The 22535-nt window shown below is 39.5% G+C and overlaps 2 protein-coding genes across 3 annotated transcripts in view; both read right to left on the reverse strand.

Moving 5' to 3' along the window:
- Window positions 1-1785: 1785 nt before the first annotated feature.
- On the reverse strand, window positions 1786-8648 carry CNTF (ciliary neurotrophic factor). Its single transcript, XM_028111393.2, has 2 exons — window positions 6913-8648; window positions 1786-5728 (listed from the first exon to the last, which is right to left on the reverse strand). Exons 1-2 carry the CDS (start codon window positions 7024-7026, stop codon window positions 5243-5245), a joined length of 600 nt encoding a protein of 199 aa, XP_027967194.1. The 5' UTR covers window positions 7027-8648; the 3' UTR covers window positions 1786-5242.
- A 930-nt stretch (window positions 8649-9578) lies between these two features.
- Window positions 9579-22535, reverse strand: part of ZFP91 (ZFP91 zinc finger protein, atypical E3 ubiquitin ligase) — a 41672-nt gene continuing 28715 nt past the window's right edge. The window contains exons 3-11 of one of the 2 annotated variants that reach the window (XM_028111392.2): window positions 20169-20378; window positions 19985-20021; window positions 18810-18911; window positions 18151-18285; window positions 17337-17387; window positions 16839-16917; window positions 15587-15701; window positions 12940-13039; window positions 9579-12593 (exon numbers count right to left, since the gene is read on the reverse strand). In XM_028111392.2, the coding sequence (XP_027967193.1) occupies window positions 12083-12593; window positions 12940-13039; window positions 15587-15701; window positions 16839-16917; window positions 17337-17387; window positions 18151-18285; window positions 18810-18911; window positions 19985-20021; window positions 20169-20378 (1340 nt within the window). In that variant the 3' untranslated portion in view covers window positions 9579-12082. Of the gene's footprint in view, window positions 12594-12939; window positions 13040-15586; window positions 15702-16838; window positions 16918-17336; window positions 17388-18150; window positions 18286-18809; window positions 18915-19984; window positions 20022-20168; window positions 20379-22535 lie in introns of both variants that reach the window. The other variant, XM_028111391.2, reaches the window with a different exon arrangement.

Below are 22535 nucleotides of genomic sequence, written 5' to 3' on the forward strand. Positions count from 1 at the left end.
GCTCAAAGCCTGAGCTTTGGAGCTTAGAACCAGGTTGGTCAATTTTTTTAGTGGCCTGCTAAGTTCTCTGTGTAACCTCCAAATCTCCCTCCACCCCAAGATTTGGGGATAAGAGCCAGGGATAATTGAAAGAGAAAGCAGTCCAAAACGTTTACCTAGTGGTATGGCATAGGACTGGTCTGACTTAAAGATAGACACCTGCCTCAGAAATGTATTTTTAAAAAGCTTCCCTGGATCCCTTGTTTGAATGTCACTTATCCTGGAAGGATTAGCATATTTAATCATTACCTCGACTGGGTCCCACTTTTCCCATATCAGGGGAGCGATGATATATTAGGACCACCAGATGATAGTGGAGGTGGCAGCCGGGGTGGCCAGAGGAGTCTGGGTTATGAGTTGCTGTTCCCAGAGTTTCCAAGGTTTGTTAAAGGAAGGGTTGCCAGAAAGTGCTGGATGCAAGGGAGTGAAAATGATGCAGAAACACCAGATGTCTCCTAGGATGAGGTTGGTCTAATGGAGAAGCAGGAAGACTAAGTTGTAGTTCTAATTCTTCTACTTTCTAGTGGGGACACCTGAGGCAGATTACTGAACCTCTCTGGCCCTGGAGGGTGCGCGCGATATATGGCAGGGGACTCTAAGTCTAAAGGTGTGCTTTAACACACCCTGGGCAGCGTCTGCCAGGGGGAGCCTTGTCTGACCCCGATTACTGTGAATGGCACCTTTTGGGTGTAGAGAACAGCTGGTCTCAGCTCTCAGGGAGGTGCAGGATTCCTGGCAGCTCCCTGTTAAGACTGGCTTGGCCTCTAGTGGCCAAAGGCTCACAGGCACAACAGGGTGACGTCTAGGCTGTGACCAGATGGGATCATGAGGAGCAACTGGTATTTCTCTGAGATCCTTAACAGAGTTCTCTCCTCAGCTGAAGGCCTTCCATGAATCCAAGCTATTTGAGCCATTTTTTACTTGTATTCTCTATGTTTGTATGTCATTCACAAGTACTTTCAGATACTTGTCTAAACCATCAATCAACCTGTGAAGTTGTCATTTCCATTTCATAAATGAGGAAGCTCAGAAAAGGTGACTTGTCTCAAAAGTTTGGAAACTTACCAGGTTTGTCACAGAGCAGGATTTGGCACAAGTTTACAGTGGCTTGATCCAAGGAAAGTGAATTACAGAGATCGAGAACGGATTCCAACATAAAATGATCTCAATTGCTAGGTGGCCCATGGCAGTGGGGTGTAGTGAGTCTGGGAGCCAGAACTAAAACTCCAAACCTGTCAGGTACTAGGAGAGGGACTTGGGCAAGCTAATGCGCATTCTCACTTCCCTCACTTATGAGATGGTCTCTCAGAAGATAAAGGATAATATCTGACATAAGTAAATGCAGTACTCATACTACCTTGAACATGAGGATAAAAGTACAGCACCTCTTGGTAATTTTTATCTTTCCCAACTTAGTTTCTACCTTCAAACTAGACTAGAAATGGGCTAATTGGGGTTCTTCTCTGTCCTTCAAGTTTGCCTGGGGTTCAAAATACTTGAAATTTAACCATACGAAAGGAAATTTGCCTCATCTGCAGGCTAGCTGATAGGTATGGGGCAATCTACCTTTTCTGGGTAGACTGGCCTTGGGAGTTTATCCCAGTGGCCTGGCATCATGGTGATTTACCTGGCACGCTTGACTGAGCATGGCCCTGGCTGGGAGGATTACATTTCATCCAATGTTGAAATCACTTGAAATTCTTCTTGCTCATCCAAAGATACAGAAATAAAAGAAGCAACTCATGGTCCTGCTGAGGCGAGATCTTTATTGTTAGCCGTTCTTGGATCTTTATTTTCTATCTGCCAAAAATAGATGGATCCAAGTAATGTAAGAATCACATGCACATGGATGTTACTGCACACCCCACACACATTTCACCAAAAGATCAAATTATATTTTTACTGTCTTTATCTGTAGACTTTAGAGCTCTATAGAAACTTTTGAATGGAAAGATGACATTTTTATCATTTTCATTTTTTCAACGTACCAACATTCAGAGGGTTCATTCTTGGGTGGGACGAAGCAGGAGGCCAAACCATTCTTTTTAAATGCCCTGGCCTAAACACTGTCTAGAGACTAACCCACATGCACACACACCGTAAGTCAATCGAAGTAATATCCAAACTCCTTTTTTCCCCCTTTTCTCTTCACCAGTCCCTTTCTCATCATGGTGAAAGCCCCTTTGCTTCCTGCATTTCTATTTTACTCCTTAGTATTAATATAGAGAAGGTGCTCAGCTACTTGCGGAGCTAAGGATTCAGTCATTCTAAACCACTTCTGAGATAGGTCTCCCTAAAATATTTACTGGTCCTCTGCTTGTTTGACCAGTGGTCACAAGAACGAGTCATCCATTGGGCTTTAATCCACAGCAGGCTGGAATGACAGCAATACCAAGGCTATGACTTTATTAAAAACTCTCAATTCCCTCAGACCCATTTCAAAGCTAATTTTATTCGATGCTTGGCCTATGAGTTTGTGCCAATTTGCAAATTTTTTCCAAATCACCTTCTCAAATCAATGTAAAAAGAGTTTATCTTCTCTCATATATGCAATTCCTTAACAGATTCAAGAAAACAGAATCTCTCTCCCGCAGAGGACTTCTACAGGCTGTGGGAATACTCTTTACAAAATACAAGTTAGGGGTTAGGAACTACATTCATGCCTTTTTATTATTACACACACACACATATAACATATATATCACTATATAGTTACATGTTATACATTATATATAAATTTTATATTTATGTATTATGTAATATAGTTTACACATATATAAAAATATGATTCCCCAGAGATCCGATCCATATATAGATCTAAGGAATAAGGAAACTAAAATCTAAAGGCCAAAAATCTCTTTTCGGTTCTGGATCCTTAAAGAAACCATACTTCCACAGTGTTGCCATTATTCCTATCTGTATTTAAGACACACACCTAGAACATGGACCTATTGTTGGTCCCTTCTTCACGGTGTTGTCCATTTCAGATAAGCATGATGCAGTCTACACATTTAGATCCATTCACGTTTATGACTTTGTTTTTAAAGTTAAGTGCTCACTTCTCCCTTATTTTATCTACACTTTTCTAAGGATTTTCTCTATACTTCTTTTGAGGCATATTGCAAGTTTTTTTGAAGAAGAAACTGGTACGGAACTCTTAGCCCAACGCTGGGAGTACACTCTCGAGACTTGCTGCTTGTGACCTAATCGAGACTTCTAGAGCTTCCTATTTCCTCCCATTCAATAGTTAGTACTTGTACCTCTTCTGGACCCTCTGCCACTTTAAATATGCCTCTTATATATATAAATACTCCTTCACATGTAACTCAGGGCTTAAGCCATGTTCCATTGACTTTTGAAACTTCTGCTGACATCTGCTCTGCCACATCTGCTGAATATAAGGACAAACCCTCGGAGAGGGGTCACTCCTTTCAGATTCCGCAAGTCTGTAATCAGTCATTCCCCACTAAGAATTTGTAGTCACATCTTTCTCATTTGGTACTCAGACAACCTCTGAGACACAACTGAACTCTGCCCTCCTCCAGAAAGGGATTTCGGGCCCTTGCTGAGCTCCTTTTAACACCCTAACACTTAAACCTGTGCCTCCCTCCCAATTCCAACCATTATTGATGTTTTCTACGCATACAAGCTCATTCCCACAAATGCAGACTACAGAGCAGGGCCTTATGTCCTGTTTTGCCACGGTGCCCAACCCAGAATCCTCCTAACACTGACCTCGGGGAGTTTTGGACACAAACCCTTGTGGGAAAAAGACACGAGCTAGGTCACCCCATCCCATCTCATGCAACCTATGTGTGCTAGCCCCCTCTGACTCATGGTTCACTTAAGAGCACAGGAGCTTCAAATAAGTAAACTAAATTGATTTGGGTCCCACATCCGAGATGGTGGGTTTAACTGGTAGTGTGAAGTAACATTATACCTGAGAACTTTTGAATTTACATTGCACCACTAGTTTCACAGGCATGACCACAAATGACCTTTCCATTAATGCCCACATTTACCAGTTGTCTTTCACACTGTTTCTCTCAAGAACATTAAACAGGGCATCCTGCCCCTCTGTTGTGAAGCATGGAAGCTGTGCTCTATATTGTTTCAGAATCGCTGGCATTCCCGCGGGGAACAGAGTGGGCCTCACCCTCTCCTCATGACTAAGTCCAGAGAATGTGTGGTAAAGGAGTTTGTGACATTTTAACCTGAGTACTATTCCAACCATTGTCCATGAATGCTTGCTTACAGTGCCTGTATCGCTACACTGCTGATCACAGTAAACGTGAGGTAGGCTGCTATGAGCTGTGCCTAACCCAAAACATTTGTGGATACTTTATAAAGCAGGCTGTATTACTGCACATCCTCAGTTTCCTAATTTCAGAAGTCTGGTGAGCCTACTCTTTTCCCCAAACAGAATCTTAACATCTCCACTGCTCTCGTCTTTGCCAAGCGTGGGCAACAAATACTGCCTCTTTAACACAATTATGTCACTGACCTATCAGGACATATAATGGGGATTGTTTTCCAGTGCTGAGGATAGAATACTTGAATGTATTTTCCAACCCCGTGGCAAAGAGGTGCAGTGATAAAGGGTCATAATCAGGCCTCTGAAGTGAAGGACACATAGCCTTTGGGATGAGAAATATCTGGGTTCAAACTTAAGTGTGCCATTTGCTAGCTGGGTAACCTTGACCAAGTTATAATTTTTCTCATCTGCCAGATGGGAATAACACTACCTCCCTCAACAGGGTTGTTGTGAAGATTATAATATACACAGAGCCCCTGGCATACCACTACAATATAGTAGATACTCAATAAATGTTAGTATTTTTATTATCCAAGAGTTTGAATTGGCTAGAGTCCAGGATTTTTAATTAAGCTTCAATCTTCCCAGAAAAGTCATCTAGGACTAAAGTTAAACATATTATTTATCCTGTCAGACTGTTAAATCCTTGTAAACTTAACTTAGTGGGTAGAAAAGGTTAGAGCACTAAGGTGGAAGGATGCTGCCCTTGCCCCCCCACACGCACGCCCAATTGTCCATGTCGCCAACCCTACTTGATGATGAAAATGCCTATGGTCTCAAAGGTTAGAAACTTTCAACCTTTCAAAACTTAAGAATGGGAAAGTGAGGCCTCAGGCCTGTGTATATTCCATTAGAAAAGGAAGGAGGGAGAGAGAGGAGGGATAACTGTTATATTTTCTTGTCATTAGCAATATAATGGCTCCCATGCATTGGAATCCCAGTCTGATGAGAAATGACTCGAAGGTCATGGATGGACCTCACTGTCCACTGTGAAAGCTCTCGCAACACCTTTAGGCCCCATAGCTTCTTCTCAAAGAGACCACCATCTCCACCAATGATGGGCATCCCATCAGCCTCGTTGGGGGGGATCTTGTGTTCCAGGAACATCATTAGTTCCTCCAGCTGGTAAGCAAAGGCAGCAACTTGGAGTAGAATGGTATGTATTGCTTGATGGAAATCCCCTTCAGCTGGAGTTAAATGCACCTGCTGGTCTTCTAAAAGCCTGCCCAACATAACATGGAAGGCACGGTAAGCTTGGAGGTTCTCTTGGAGTCGCTCTGCCTCAGTCAGCTCACTCCACTGATCAGTGCTTGCCAATGGCACACCATCCACAGAGTCCAGGTTTATGTTCTCGTTCAGGCCCTGATGCTTCATCTGGCCAAGGATACATAAAAACATCACATCTTCTGTAATTATCCCAAAATTCTCATTTAATCCCTAAATCTCATGTAAAGTCTTATTCACCTTCCTTGTCAAGGATCCAAATTGTAAAGAAAATAAAAATGACTAGACTTTAGGAAGACCTTATTCTCTCTGAAATGATACATACTGCTTTGACTACCTAGTCACTTTTGTGGGAGAATCTGCAGCTTTCATTAGATTCTAAAGGTTGAAAAACACTAGTCTACAATTTTTCCTTCCCACTTTGAACTCCCTCCTGGAAACTGGAGTACCTGAATCATACTGGAGTTTTAAGTATTTTAAACATACTTGAAGACACTGACCAGACCTTAGGAAGTCCTAGAATTAACCCAATGCAGCATTTTTCTAACCCCCTCTCCTTCATTATCCACTCTCAATGGTGAGGACAATCCTTTAGAGAATTCAGTGGGAATTAGTTAAATAAAAATTAAAAAATAAAAAAAGGCACTAAAGAGTCTGATTTCTAACTGGTGAGGCTGTACAAAGATAAACCAATTCTCAGAGAACTTAAATTTAGAACTCTCCTTCAGTGTTTCTATAATAGTAAGCCTTAGGTGGAGACTGATGGTGATCTCCCTCTATCAGAAAACCAATCTGGAACTCCATGGTTAGTTCCTCTGACACTTCCCTAAGTACCCAATGAATCTTCTAGGGAATCCTTTTGATAGTGTAGGTGACCATTCTATTTAGACACACAGAAACTTGATATATGTAATGAAAAAGTGGGTGGCTAATACTGTACAGAAGAAATTCTTTGGGTTTATGCTGCTCAAAAATTCAGAACAATGTGAATGAAGAACCCACACTTAGAGGGCACATGGTTAATCTATTCTGGTAGAATTCAGATTGTAAGCAAATTAGGAACAGCCTCCATGACATGCAGCCAATCCCACTCAGAAGCCTATGTCTATTTTTCTTATTCATAGATCAGGTCTCCTAAACAGCCTAGAGAAAAAAATAAGGGCACAGGAGTTTCCTTAAGGTAAGGAACCATGTCAAATAATAGGTGCCCAATCTATGAATGACTATATGATTAGGGCCTTCAATGATTGGTATTGGGAGCTGGAACATGATAGGAAGGGGCTGCATCAGAAGAGATGAAGCGAAAACAGACAACAGCAAATCAGGCAACTTACATAAGATTCCAAAAGAGCAGTCAGGTCTGAACGAATCTTCCTTGCTAGCCAGATAGAGCGGCTACAGAGGTCCCGGCGGTGAGGGGTCAGCGGTGAGTGCTCTGCAAAAGCCATCCCCTAACTCAACTGTCCCAGGAAACAAGTGAGCTGGGTTTGCTACTGTCTACACTGGTCCAAATAAGAAATGTGACTCTCAGACTAAATCCACTGGGCATTCTCTACTAATGGGATTGTGCACCCCACCCCCACGCCCCTGCCTGACTCAGAGGTGGCAGCAAATTCCTGGCTGTGGATTTTTGTGCCTGTGGAATCAAAGGCCCCTTTTTAATCAGCTTTTTTTCCTGCAGTGTCTGCCTCCATCCCTCTCCTCCACTCAGTGCTGAGCCTACTTGTTTTTATGTCATTGTTTTGCTTTTGCACTTAGCAACAAGGTCACTATCACACTAATCCTCATGACACCCCTGCCTAATGTGATCTACTTTACATACACATTTTGTTATCACCCTCCCTTGCACTCCCCATGTCCTCTTCTTTCTTTCTCTCTCCTTTTTTGGCCTAGTAAAGTATTCAATAATATTATGTTATTATCATCAATACAGCTGCCACTGATTAAGCCTAGCTACTCTGGGCCAGACACTGTGTGAAAGGCTTTAAAGCCTTTATTTGAGTTTTAGAATAGTTCTATGAGATAAATATTATTTTCATTTTACATTAAGAAACTGAGGCTTAACGAAACTAAATAATGTGCACAAAACCCAGCAAGCAGGCACAAAACTTAAATTAGGTCTCTGATTCTCCCATTGACTTTGCAATTTCATTCTGTAGGATTTTCACATTTTGTTCAAGAAACAAAATTTATGCAAAATAGGTCCTTTAAAAATATAGCATCTTTTCATTGTGTATTTAAAGTTAGTTTCATTTACACTCAACTAAAAATCAGCAAAGTAAGTCATCTCTAACCTTGATCATGGTGCCTTCCTTGCAGCTACAGGATGAGGAAGGTACTGTTCAGGCCTGTTCTCTTCCAAAGGACAGGAAACACCCAACCCTGACTGGGAAACATTTCTACGGCAGTCTCAAGTGACAACATGCTTTCCTTTTTCTTCCTTATCCCAGTCATACCACATTGCTTCTTAACAAAATACGAGAATGAGCTGGGCTTTGAAATGAGGACAAAAGAGTTTAAAAGCATGTGCAGAGTTCTCTTCTATTGCATCTAACTTAACTCTGTAGGTTAGATAATGCTCCCTGAGCAAGAGCTGCAAGTGTCATCCCCAAATCAATTAACTTTCACTATTTCATACCATAGACATCATCTCTAAATCGAAACACATGCCTTTTCAGGTGCAAACTTCCATAGGGAAACAATAAACAAGGGGTGGAGAGGAGGAAAACTGAGACTGGCACTCACAGTAGGCCTTTTAAGAAGGTAGGAGGATTCTATTTTTATCTTTTTTTTTAAGTTAGTACTCATTGTGGACACTGAGTTTTATGAAAAAGCACTGATATTAAATGCTATCAAGGTTCTGTCATTATCAGACTACCATAAACCTCATAGCATCCTTAACGTTCTTTCTACTAGATTAATAAGGCCATCTTTTCTGTAACTCTGTCAAAACACTGGAGGAGTTTCCAAGTTGGCCAGCTGATCAAAGAATCCTATGGCAACTCAGCATTAGAGATCAAGAACGAAAGAGTCAGAAGTGAACTGACTCTGCCGGAGAGAAGCAATAGTACCTGCCACATAAACCCTGCACTGGGGGCACTGGATTCTCAGCAGCAATCGTTTTAACCCTTAGGATAACTGTAACTCAGTACAATCAAGGAAGACAAGTTGCTTCCATGAAGACAACTTTTATTTTTCTTCTTTACATATTTATTTTGGATATGCCTTACCTAGATTAAGAGAAAACAAGGATTTGAAAAGCAGAGTATCCCTTTTATTATAATTTCTTTTTACATAACCTTTTCAACCTAGATTCAGGTAACTACCTGTCTCTCCCATCAAAGGAGAAGGGTCCTGCACATTATAACAGGCAAAAAAGGCTTTTAGGAAATAAAAATATTTTAAATTGATCCATTACAATTTTTCAATTTTCTTGAGTACATTGGAAAGTGGGAAAAAGAAGGAGGGAAAAATGGTACTTCAAACAACCAGACTGTAATAACCTTAGCTGGGTTTAGTACACTCTTTGTATTTTTTCCAACAGGTACAAAGGAGGTTCAAGTGCTCTATGTAGAGGCTTTCCATACCTGAATTCCTTTTTAACTTCCAGTAATCCTGGCCAGTGTTTATCCAAACTCTCTGGAGCACAGTAAGTCTCAATTATGCAAGTAACCCTGGGCAACCAGAGACTAGGGGAAAGCGCATCTCCCAGAAATAATACTTGTATCTCAAACTACCTTTTCAGAATTTTGAACTGCCAATTCAAATTGGAGAATGTGCAATGGGAAGAGTTATTAAAAAGGTAACCCAATTTGATTAAGAGTACAAAATGCAGAATTTTAAGACTAAAAGGGCTCCTTGGAAGGACACAGAAGTAAACAGCATGAGAAGCAGACAGGGAAAGGGAAGAGGGCCTAGTTAAAGACGGCTTACTTACACCACTCTTATTGTGCTACCATCCCTTTATCAAAAGGAAAAAAGATAAAGTCCATGGAGAATATTTGAAGATTGATTGCAAACTGCTATAATAATTTATTGAAGGAAACGGTAGGCAAGTGGTACCTATAAAGAGGTCAAAAAACAAAAGGAGGAAGAACAGAAAATTTCTAATTATTAGAACTAACTTGTTGCTTTGGTGGGGAGGAGTGTGGTATAGGGAAGAACGTATTTTCCCTCAATCTCATCAAGTTTTTTTATGCAGTTTGCTTCTGTGTAGGTGGTTAAAATATCTGATGACTAACCACTGCAAAAACAACTTACAGAGACAAAGGAGAAGATAAATGTGACAAAGACAAAAGGTAATAGTGTGGGGTACAGATGCGAGCTAGTGAAAAAGTACAAAATGGACTTATAATGGGAGTGGAACAACTTTGTTGTAAACCCACCCAATCAACCTGATAGTATTTTCAAATGTACTCAACATACCAAGTCAATTCCAAATCCTTACTGTGGGCAGGAAAGCATATTCTATATCCCTTCTATCCTTATTCCATTTTCTACCCCCACACTGGAGGGATGGCAAATCTGCAACACTCTGAAAAGAAACAATAGTGCATTTAAGTCTATTCTCTGTAGGTGTCTGACTCCCTATTCCCTGGCATCCCAACCACTGACATCAGTGGGTGTAAAGTAAGCCTCTTTCAGAGATGACATTGTTACCCCTCTTTTTGGGAAAAAAATAAATCAAAGAGAAAACTGATAAACTTTATAGTTTTAGTGTTTGTGAAAAACAAGCTGTTCCTTATTTTGCTCTCAGCAAAACTTCATTCTTTTCCAGCAGCCATCACACATTTCTGACAAACAATGAATAGGGAGAGCCTTTAATTCCAGCTTGTGAGGTACACAGAAGGAGAGATACTGCCCTTCTAATTCTCTAAAAATGAGCCAAAATAGGTTTTTAGTCTTCTGGGAGCTATAAACGTACAAAAACACCTCCTGCCTCTCCCATGGCCAGTAATAGGCAATCCACCCCAAGAAAATCCCTATCTCAATGGAAGCGGTTATTCCCAGAATTTTAGGTGAAAGCCAAAGCCATTATTATAGATTATTGTCTATGGAAGCTTTCCTCTTCTGAAGTGTTACTTTTATAAAAGGGAAACAAAACAGAGTAATTTTCTTTGACTTCAAACTGTACGAGTCATAGACTATCTCTTCACTAATGGTAGTGTCCTTCACTAATTGGGAGCTGGAATGAAACAATGATAAAGCAAAGCAAAACCAAAAACAAAGCAAGGGGCCAGAATTGGGCCAATAGGAAGGTGTATAGAAAGAATTGATGGGGATAAAAAAAGAAAATAAATTCACAAGAGAAAATCTTTTTATCTGTAATTCAGACCCTGAACAACCCTTCTCTCATCCCCTCAAAATTCCTAAATCGCAATGCTCTAAAAACTGAAAGAGCACTAGTTACCAAAAACCTAACATCCTTCCCTAAAAAGGCTTCTTCTGAAAAAGCACTAGGCTACTGTAGTGATTTTGTTAGTGCTGAGGACCAGCTTTCTTTAAAGGCCACTGGAGAGCTATGATTTTAGAGGCTGGCTGTGCTTCTTCAACCCTATATCTTGCCTTCAAAAGTACCTCTTATGGAAAGGACCCCATGTCAGAATAACCTAATCTCTCCCAGCCCCACAAAATATAGCAACGAAGACCCCCCCCCAAAAATATCAGACTTTCCGTTAATAAATAAGGAATCTCAGGTTCCACAACACAAAAACACACATGTTCAAAGTGCAAATTTCTGCCATTAGTCTGGGACTTTTCTCACTGATACAGAGCCCTCCCTTATGGTCAGAGAAACCATGTAGAGGGCAGCACCGCCCCCCCCCAAGTTGGGAGCCTGCTTCCAAGCTAGTGAGCACCACTGAGAACCAGATGGAGGTGTTGGAAGGGGATTGAAGTGCTGGGGTCACAGAGGAGGGAGGTTGTCCCCGTGAATCCTTCCTTTCCAAAACCCAGCGGGGAATGGAGGGAATGGGCTTGAGTGAGAGAGGTGTGCTGTTTTAACAGCTCACCCTAAGGGGCCTAAAGTGCCAAGTCAAGCTGCCAGCCTCCAGAGATTAGAACTGTATGATACTTTGGGGATAAGTGTGCTGCAGTGGGTAGAAGCCAGAACCATAGGGCAGCAGTGAAGGAGAAGGGGTTTAGAGGACAGTAATATACTATCAAGAGTTAAAAGCTGATCCAGAGCACATCAGAGTTACAGGTTTAAGAAGGGATCTGCCGGTGAGCAGGAAGTCTGCCTGGCTGGAACTGAGTAGGAGGATAACTCTCACTTTAAGAGCTTCTTTTTTGCCTACCTTTTTGGTAAAGGCAACATCAATTTTATAAAGGGGACAATAGAGGGAGAAGAGGGTGGGTGTAGGTGTGTGTGCTGTGATCCACAATGGAAAGAGCAGGCCCTTCAGTTATTTTACTAGATTTTAAATGCTTTAAATTTTTTTTTGTCCTTTTTATCTTTTAAATACAAAGTCTGAGCTGTCCCAGTGCCCAAAGTCTTCCCTTCCACTAAGGTCCAGTAGAGTCTGAATCTTCAATCAGAACCTCTGTGGTAGCACCGAGTATATCCGAGTTCATGACCAGCCCTTCAGTGCCCCCACTGCTGCCACTTCCCACAAAGATCTTCCCATCAGCCATCAGGCTCACCCGTTCTGTCCCACTACAGTATGACTTTGACATCCCTTCAGCTTCTAGCAGGAGGCACTCTCCAGAGGTGGAGTTTCCCAATGGCTCAGGAAGAAGAGGAAGACCCTGCCCATCTGCAGGTTGTGTTAGGGACTCTGGGTTAGTGCCCAGGATATCTGTGCTGGTGATGAGGGCGCCTGCATTGGCAGCCAGAGCTTCGGCAATCAGCACCTCAGGGTGGCTTTTTGCTTTGTGTGCCACTACGCTGTCCTTCTTCTCAAATTTTTTGCCACAGATATTGCAAGAGAACTGGTAGAAGGAATCTGCATCATGCTTCTTCATGTGCCAATTAAGGGATGCCTTCTGCCGACACGTAAATCCACAGATCTCGCATCTAGGAAGAGTGGAAGAGGAAATGGATGATCAAACAAGAGAAATGAAGAGGGCTCTTCTTCAGGGTCAGGACAAGAATTTAGAGGTCACATATATAGGCAATAGTCAGTAACACACTTCTTGGGAAAAATGAGAAAAAGCTAACCAGATGGAAAATTCATCTGTTTCGTTTGTTTAAAAAAACTGAGGGAATGAGAAAAAGTTCACTAAGTAGCATCCCCAATCAATAATCACTCTAATTTGGTAAAAGTCAATAGCAGTGGCGACTGAAAAGTCTGCACAGGGACTAACCAGCAAGTAGGGGAGATCTGCGCTTTCCCACATGTCCACCAGTAAATAACACTCACTGTAATGGCTTCTCGCCAGTGTGAATCATTCGGTGCACTGCCAGATTGTGAGAACTCTTGAAGGCCCTAGCACAATATTCACAGATATAATCCCTTTGATCTAAAAAGAAAAATAATGTGGTTAGTGTTCCATTTAGAATCCTTCTAAGTATTTAATTTTCCCAGTTCACAATAAGTAAGCAGATAATCAGTCAAGTCAGTTACAATAAAAGCAATACTGTTTTCAATGTACAAAACACCTTGGATAAACAAAATTTTAAAAAGAAATATACCATTTTCAATTTTTTTTTAAAGTCCATACACTCAGTAGCATAAGGACTCGTTTTAAAAAAAAAACTAAACAAAGCAAAACAAAAACTAATGGGACTATGAGAATTAGAACCCCAATCTCAATCCCAGTAATCCAGATCTTGGATAAATTGCTTAGTAGTAAAGAACATTTTCCCTGGATTTTATTCTTTAAAACAGTTTTTTCTGGTTGTGAAAGCTGAAAGCTTATATATAAAGAATTTGGCACTGAGACCACCACCACCACCACCACCACAGAATTTGGTATTCCCTAGAAGAAAAGTGATCCACGATTAAAGTGGTAATCATATCTTCTGTTTCAGGTTTAAAAATTGTTACCCAAAATAAACAATTTAAATTTCTCTCAGAAGGTTCAAGTTGCTGCTATCAAACATATGCAAACAGTACCTGTATTCTTTACCTTATTCTCCTACCCCACCCACATCTTCTGCACCATTCAACTACCTCCCTTTCTTTCATTTCACAATCCCCCCACATTTCACAGGATTTTTGATGTATTTGGTAACATGGTGTAGAATCTAAAGGGCATTGCACTTAATTATTTCTTTATCACTTGGTTGGGAGAGAAGCAGATAAGGAGATGCTCTGTATCTCTTGAATAAATGACCACTATTGTTTTCTATGCCTTTCACTTAAAATTGCTACAAAAAGTCTCAGTGAAAACATGAGGGTAAGTTAAAAGGCAAACAATATGCAATTTAATTCTATATTCCATCCCAAACAGTTCTAAAGCCAAGTGTCGAAGAAGAGCCAAGTTTGTCCCAGGCTTGAATACATTTAGGAATCATTGGGGGAATCTTAGTAAATGCAGATGCTAGCTGAGCAGGTGTGAGACAGAGTTTGAGATGCGGTATCTCTAACAGCGGCTCAAGTGACACCAGTGCCTGCTGGCCTATCTTCTACATGCTGAGTAGGCAAGGTCTAAAAATGCACTTTTAACCCAGGGACAATTCTTAGTGTTTCCCAGGTCTTGTCCACCTTTCTAGCTTCATCGTTGCATGGCAAACCTGGGTGGGGCATCCACTTGCTTAAATAAATCACATCTTCAAAGGGAATCTGCACTAATTTGGAAAAAGAGAACTACAATAACATCATAAAACTGTACTAACCAGATGTAAATATTTGGAATGGACTGAACTTCTAAAACACTAGTTTGTCATAGCAGGCCTATGACATTTAGCTAAAGCTGGTTGTCAGAAACTACTTTGTAGAGAATAAAACATAATTAACAGGGAGAAGGAGTGGAGAAAAGGCAGCACACAGCAAGGAACAGAGTGGAGACAGCTCTCTCCCCGAGGCCACACAGTACAATGCAGAGACTGGAGACTCAGCAGTGATTCAGGCCTGACCTCAAGTCCTGGTGCTCTGAAATGTCCATTGTGTGCCAGACCCCGTGCAGCAAACAGCACTTTATATGTGATCTCATTTTAACCTTACACTAACTCCACAATATCGGCGACATTATTATCCCCTTTTTTCAGATGAGGGAAAGTGAGAAGTAACTTCCCTAAGTCACACATACAATAAAAGTAACCCTGCGTAGGAGACAACCAGAATTCCTAGTCTTACCCCCTACAACTGTTGGGAAGATGGTGTGTAATAATCCAGTGTCTGGCACCTACTCAATTAGCTCTAATACCCAGCTTCATTTGTTCCCATGAGCTGAACTGCATGGAGATTGTCAGTGGCTACAAATGAATGGAATTTGAAATCATTCTACATTATGTATAACGAAGACATTAGGTTTCTCTTTTTGAGTCAACAGTTCCTACAGGAGATGACACGTGAGGTCAGTGGCTAGCTTTCACAACTGCAGCAGCACAGAAGTGCCAGGAGCTACTTACTAGTTACCATAAACCAACAGGCAAGCCTCTATATCACTGAGGCTCTCTCTTCATACTCCTCACTTCTAGTCCGTAAGAGCTACTGCAAGTATCTCCTGGAAATGGAATCAGAAAATCCTGGTTCTGCTAAAAACTAGCAGTGTGACCAAAGGCAAGTTATGTAATATGCAAAGCCTCTGGTTTCTTAGCTGTAAAACAAGGATAATACAAGCAAACTTGGTGATGCTGAACGGATGGATAAGCAATAACAGTTGATACAGGATATGTGCTCAATAAAAAATTATCCTGGTCATAAAAGTCAAAGAATAAAAGTAAAAAGCCCTCATTTGTTCATCCCTTATAAAATTTGTTTTATTACATTTTATTTTCATACCTTTCCCTCACACTTGACTGTAGACTCTTAAGATTTACATTAGAAAAAAATATTACCAATCTACACATTTAAAAGTAGAATGCATTTAACACTTGATAAAACATTTTATTTCAGAAAGTACCTGTATGATGTTTGGCATGTCGTAGAAGTTGCTTCTGGAGCCTGAAGAGTCGCCCACAGGAGGGATGAGGACATACGTATTTCTTCTTCAGCAAATGCTGATACTTAATGTGGTGCTAACACAGTAAGAGAAAATAAAGAGAGATAAAAATGAAGACTTCCTCAAAGTTTGTTCCTTTGCTAAGTCAAAAGTTTTAATGAGGGGCGCCGAGGTGGCTCAGTTAAGCGTCCAAATCTTGATTTTGGCTCAGATCATGATCTCAGGGTCCTGAGATAGAGCCCCACATCAGGCTCCGTGCTCAGTGGGGAGTTAGCTTGAGATTCTCTCTCTCCCTCTCCCTCTGCCCCCATCCCCGCCCCCTTAAAAAAGTGCTAAAGGGAAACCAAATATTCTGAATATGGAAGGGGGGTGCAGTATAATAAAACAGTTAAGAACACAGGCTATGGAAATAGACCTGGATTCCAATCTGGGTCTATCATTCACGAGCAGTGTGACCTCAGGAAATGTGCTTAAATACTATGAGCTACAGTTCTCATTTGTAAAATGAAGACAACTGTAAGTGTCTCACAGCATTACTGCAAGGATACAGAGATCATGTGTTGTATGGTGCTTAGCAGAGCACACGGCATATAGTGGAAGAACAGAAGCAATCACTATTAGCACAGAGACAGAATCAGAGAGTAGGGCCTTAGTCTCATATTATCCTTGCTGCTCAACTAAAAATCAAACAGGCATTTCTTAAGCTTTAGTGATAAACATTTCACTTTCATGCTTTCTGCCAGACCTAAATAGAAGCTGTATCTTTAATTCATTAAAAAAAAAAAAAATCTACTAAAAACAGAAAAAAATAAAAACCCTAAAAATTAATTTACTTTAAACATTATTCAAGAAATCACAGGTTAGAGTTGCTAATTTTATTTTTTAAAAATACACATTAAAATAAAGTGTGTTCATCTGTGCCTTTGGTTTGTTGGTACCATCATCTCTTGTATCAGAAGTATTTATATCACAATGGGAAACACTGGACTATTCCAAGATTCCAAGGAAATCCTTTATTTGACCTCATGTTGTTAGACATTTTTAACACAATGACTTAAGTAATTTTATGCCTTTTTAAAGAAAGATTTTTCTTGACACTGTATGTCAATGATAAAGCCTACACACAAGTGCACGAATTATAGCATCCCATGAAATAGAAAAATCAGTAATGGAACATAACCTGAAAGGCTGCCTTACATAACAATTTACTGACCTGCAAATAGCGAGGGTGAGCCAGAACAGTTCCACATCCTTCCATCTCACAACGGACATATTGGATTGGAGGCTTTTTTCTATTATCAATATGTAGGAGAAAAGTTAGTAAACAGAAGAGGCACTCTGCACAGTGGCTTAACTCAATGCACTATAGGGAACAGCAATTTTATAGCATTAAGAGTTAAAATCTCTTTACTAGTATATAGCTTGCACAGAATTTATGTTAGAAATAAGCAGAAACTATCAAATGTTTGATAAGAGTTTTAAAAAAACAGCACAAAATAAACTAGTGACCTCCCAAAAGAAGTGTTAAGATTTTTAGAAACTTAAAGACCCTACAATGGAAATAAAAACACAGGAACTCTGCATCAAGGACATTAATAAAGTTGCTTTTGAGAGACTTTTACATAGCCATTCCTGCAGGGTAATTATAAGTAATTATGTGAGTAAAGTGCTTACCACCAGGAATAAGGAACATAGTAAGAGTATAAATTACCTCCTTTTGGGTAGTCGTGGACTTTTGTCATCTTTTCGCCTTCTTCCTCTCCTATAATTAAAGAACAGAGTAACTGTCCACATATCCCAGATTGAAGCTTACAGGGTGAAGGATGGCGAAAGACATATACTCAAGACCAAAGAGCAGGTGGCAGAAACAAAGGATAACACAGAATACACAGAGTCAAAAACGTATCTGAGAAGCTGAACAAAGATGTCATTCTGAAGTAATTTCACTTAAATAAATCTGCACTACAAGTTAAATACATACCTATCACAAACTATACATTACTATGGAAGATTTGGATAAACCTCAAGGTTACTACTTGAAGAATCATTCCAGTAAAAAGTCTATCACTTAAATTTAATCAATTTAAAAAGTAGAATAATCTATTATCTAAAAACCCTAAGAATATAAGCTATACTCTCCTTTTAATAGAACGAAAAAGACTAAACACTTAAAAGAAATCTTATTTCTGCAACAGGCAATGGCTGCTGGACAGGAAGTCAAGATTCTTCAATCACTTGCCCTCACTTGCCCTTCTTTTGAGGATTCACATTTGGCATACTTTTTCTTGCTACCCCTACTCCCTCTGCATCCCATTAGCTGCTGTCCTGCCCACTCATTTAGACATCTTTAAGTATTGCTTTGGATTAAATTTAAACTTTTCAGAGAGCCTCTGCAATAAAACTGTCAGCTGCTTGAGGCAGCAGCATGCACCTGTCAATGGCCCCCCTCACACTCCCACTCTTTTTCCCACCAGTGGCTTCAAAATCTGTTAGGTTTCCATTTTTAGTAGTAATTGCCTACTCACTTCCTAGGAGGTTCCTCATCCTCCCTAATTTCATTCTCTTCTTCTTTCACCTCTACCTCAACTTCCACTTTAATTTCTTTCTTCTCCTTCTCTTCTTTCACCTTCCCTGATTTTCTCCGTGGTTTTGGGGTTTCCCTGAAAACACAAACACATTTCAACACTGGTATCCAGCAAAGGATCTTTGCAAAAGGAACTGTAGACAAAAGGGTAAAACCTGCGATTATCATCGATTTATTGTAAAATTATGATCCTTAGCTCATGAAATGTGATTTCCAGTCAATTGTTCCTCACATGCACAGTAAAAGCCGTTAGGCTAACAATACCTGGGAATCAGAATGCACTACAGTTGTAAAGAGAAAGACAAAAGTAAAAAATTCTAAATATTCAGGCAATTGATGATACTTTGTATCATCAAGGTAAAACATGCAGACATCCAATAATTTGGATATGATCAAAATAAAGTTATATAACTAGAAGAGAAGGCTGTGTGAAGGAGTTATAGGATAATGTTAAATTGGCAAAACAAGTGCATGATTAATTACTCATTTAAAGTTAAGTCTATACCCATCAGTTCAGCAACAAGGTGAAATAAAAGCATGCAACAGTGCTTTCCTAACTTATTTTTCATCGACACGTCTATAGTAAAATCTGAGACATGCCTCTCTAAGTGAGGTTTGTAGGTCTCATCTCTTGGGTCGTCTTTGAATGGTATTTCCTCTTCACTGATTAACATCTCTTCTTCCTCTTCCTCCTCCTCATCACTACTAAAAAGAAGCAAATTTCTGGATTAGAAATTCCAGTTGTAAGGATCTTATCTGACTGGATTTTATTTGCTAATTTATTTAGAGGTTGCCAAAGAGTCACACAGTAAGTTATCTAGAATTTTCATCCTTATGGTCTAATTGGACTGCAATCTAGCTGTTTTATCCTCACAATGACAATTGTAACTAAAAATACATAAATCCTAGAAATGCTATTACTCGATTAAATAAAGGTAAGAGATGACTGCCCAATGGCACTAAGAGCTAAACAAAACAAAACAAAACAAAACAAAACAAAAAACAACGGACTTTATGAGGTGCCTGAGTGGTTCAGTTGGTTAAGCGTCTCTTGATTTCAGCTCAGGTCATGATCTCAGAGTTGTGAGATGGAGCCCCACGTCAAGATTCTCTCTCCATCTCCCTCTATCCTTAAACCCCCCTTCTCCCTCTCTTAAAACACAAACAAAAACAATGGACTTTATAATCCTGTGTCTAGTAATCCAATGATCTGCTTTACCAAAAAGATCAACAAAGCAAAAAAAAAAAAAAGAAGAAAAAAGTTCACATGATTTACCATGGAATACAAATTTCAAAAATCCTAGTCAAAACATCCACACTTCCCATCAGTGGCTAGCACAGAATAAGCCAGAATACAGAAAGTACTCAAGACCTGCTTTCTGGAGGTGCCTGGGTGGCTCAGTCGGTAAGCATCTGCCTTCGGCTCAGGTCATGATCCCAGGGTCTTGGGATCGAGCCCCGCATTGGGCTCCCTGCTCGGCAGGAAGCCTGCTTCTCCCTCTCCCACTCCCCCTGCTTGTGTTCCTGCTCTCGCTATCTCTCTGTCAAGTAAGTAAAATCTTAAAAAAAAAAAAAAAAAAAAAAAGACCTGCTTTCGGAACTAAGGTAACTAAAGATTACGTGGTTAAAGCTCTAATCAAGAACAAAGTGACATCTAAACTAAATACTAAAACCAAATTTTTTTTTAAAGGCTCAATGTTCTTTCAAGCAAAAAATAACTTTTGTGTGTACTCTATGTCCCCAAAGGTGTAAATATGAAATACGAAGTTTCTTACCTAATGCCACCTGGAGACTGATGTTCTTCTGCCCCATCTGGATAAAGAAAGCATAACAAAACCTTATCTTTATAAAGGAAGTCTGTATCACCACACCTACCCCTGAAAGGTAAGCTGTTCAACATTACATTTAAAATCAGCAGGCAATTGGTTATTAAATAACCATACTCCACTTGTACTGTACCATAATCAAGCTGATCTGTATTTGGTTCTGACTTGCAGATGAGCTGCAATGAACCAGTCTTTGACCTAGAACTTCGGGTGTTCTCTGTGTCATGATGCCTAGAAACAGACGTCCTGGTACTGCTGCGCCAGCCCCGGCTAGGCCTAGTTGCAGCAATGGAAACTTCCTGAGGGAGGGTAGAATCATCTTCCTCTTTCTCTTCCTTAGGATCTGGATGAAAACATATACCATTTGTTTATGGTTAACCAATAACCGTCTCAGTATACCAACTATTGTAAATAAAAAGTTAATAAAAAAGAAGGTAAATTAATTTTTTGTTCAAGCCCCTCAGATTTTTATATTGAGATAACAGAAACAAGATAGGAGAAAACTTACCCTTACTGTCATCACTCTAAAAACGTCCATGTTGTCAAGCAGTTTTATATCGTCTTATTTACTAAAAAATGCACTGCTAAGAAGTATGTAAAATACACCAAATTCAATTCATGGGATTTTAACCTTTACATCTGAGACAAAAGAAACTGGGAGTGGTCCCAGAAAGGTGGCCAGAACTTCTTATAGAAGTACAAGAAAGAAAGAACCACAGGTCCAGATGTTTTAACAATTGAACAACGCTGAAAGAAATTGTGAAAGAGGGATCCCATATTAAAAATGCCTTCCCTTGACTCTATTCAATAGTTCTTAGAACCACACCATGAATTTGAATTGGTCTATAGGGCAATCATGACAAGCTCTGCTTCAATCATCCTATGAGATGCTGTGCAAAGGTACACAATCTGGCCCTGTTATCCTATATTTTCTTCATGCTTTGAAGGGCAAATGAAGTGAGGTAGGGCCATTCACTCCTGAGCAATAAATAAATAATAAAAAGCTCAATTTAACTTTCATCCCCAGAGTAACTTATTACGTATATATAAGTATATATATACGTTAGTATATTAAAAGTATATTCTGATTATGGACAATTCTTATAATATATATGTATATATACACGTTAGTATATTAAAAGTATATTCTGATTATGGACAATTCTTTTAATAATCTCAGGATGGGAAAGGCCTAAGAATAACACAAAATTTTAGGTCTTAATACTGAGACCTGTAACTATATAAACATAAAAACAATTTTCAGCATGGCAAATTCCACTGTAAGCGAAGTCTAACAGCCCAACAGAAAAAGAGCAGTTCAGTAAAAACACATGGCTTTCACACAAACAAAAAGGTCAATCCTCTCATAATGGGAGAAACTCAAATGAAAAGGATTAGTGTGACACCACTGTTCCCCTATCATACTGGCAATGATCCGAATGTTTGACAAGTGTGTATTGGGAACGCTGGGGGAAAGAGACAGTAACACAGATGATGGCACGTGCACTGGCAAAACCTCTAGGAAGGACAATTTGGCAGTATCTATCAGAATTATAAATGCGTATCTTTTCACATTAATTTCAGCTACTAGGAATTTATCCTACAATTACAATCACACTTATGAAATGACTTATGTATAGAGGTAGTCATTACAGCACTGTTTTTACTAGTGAAAGAGCAGAAAACTAAACATCAGGAGAGGCCTGGTTACGTGAATTATGATACATCTAGTCAGTAGGCAACTGCATGGAAATAACTCCATGACACTTTATTATGAAAAAAAACCCATATCATAGGTATACATTTGTTTTATATGTAGACATAGAAATAAATATGCTATACATCTAAGAATGTATCTTTTATAGGATAATATTATTTCTGGACAGATATACAAGAAATTGATAAATACCGGTCACTTCCAGAGAAGGTACAAAAATATGCCCAGTAATTCCTCAGTATCTACCCTAGGAAAACAAACTGGCATATGGGGGTTCATGTTTATAAAAGCTAAAGAATGGAAACGACCTATCCCTCACTCAACAAGAAAATGTTCAAATAAACCATGGCATATTACTGAGATCGAATATTATATAGAGGTATCTGTAAAGAATGCCATGGAATTGTTGGAAAAATATTGTTAAACAGAAATTAAGCAAAAAATAAGACACAAAACTATATATAACATTTTTTTTAAGATCTGAAAAATATAGTTTCCTCCACTGTGGAACACGGTGGTGAATGGGGGGCTACTTCAACTTTAACTATACTCTTTGAAAGTTTTATGAAAATACATTTAAGTAATGAAATAAAACTAGTTTGAAACGCACAGAACAGCAGTGGGAAGTTCTAATAACCTGACATAATTATTAAATCAGATATGCATTTCCTTTCAGTTTTCCTTCCCACTCATTCATTCTCAAAAACTGTTATGAGACAAAAAAGGACACTGTATATTGATAAAAGGGTCAATTGAGAAGATATAAAGATTATAAACATATAC

This window comes from Eumetopias jubatus, unplaced genomic scaffold (genome assembly GCF_037043125.1).
Source record: "Eumetopias jubatus isolate StellerSeaLion01/CBP00866 unplaced genomic scaffold, mEumJub1_p1.0 scaffold_13, whole genome shotgun sequence".
NCBI lineage: Eukaryota > Metazoa > Chordata > Mammalia > Carnivora > Otariidae > Eumetopias > Eumetopias jubatus.

Bases quoted from the DNA above. Each gene is read 5' to 3' on its own strand.
- CNTF (XM_028111393.2), bottom strand. From the start codon at position 7,026: ATGGCTTTTGCAGAGCACTCACCGCTGACCCCTCACCGCCGGGACCTC. The intron at 5,729-6,912 runs GTAAGTTGCCTG...ATCCTTGGCCAG, and splicing joins CTGCTCTTTTGGAATCTTAT to ATGAAGCATCAGGGCCTGAA.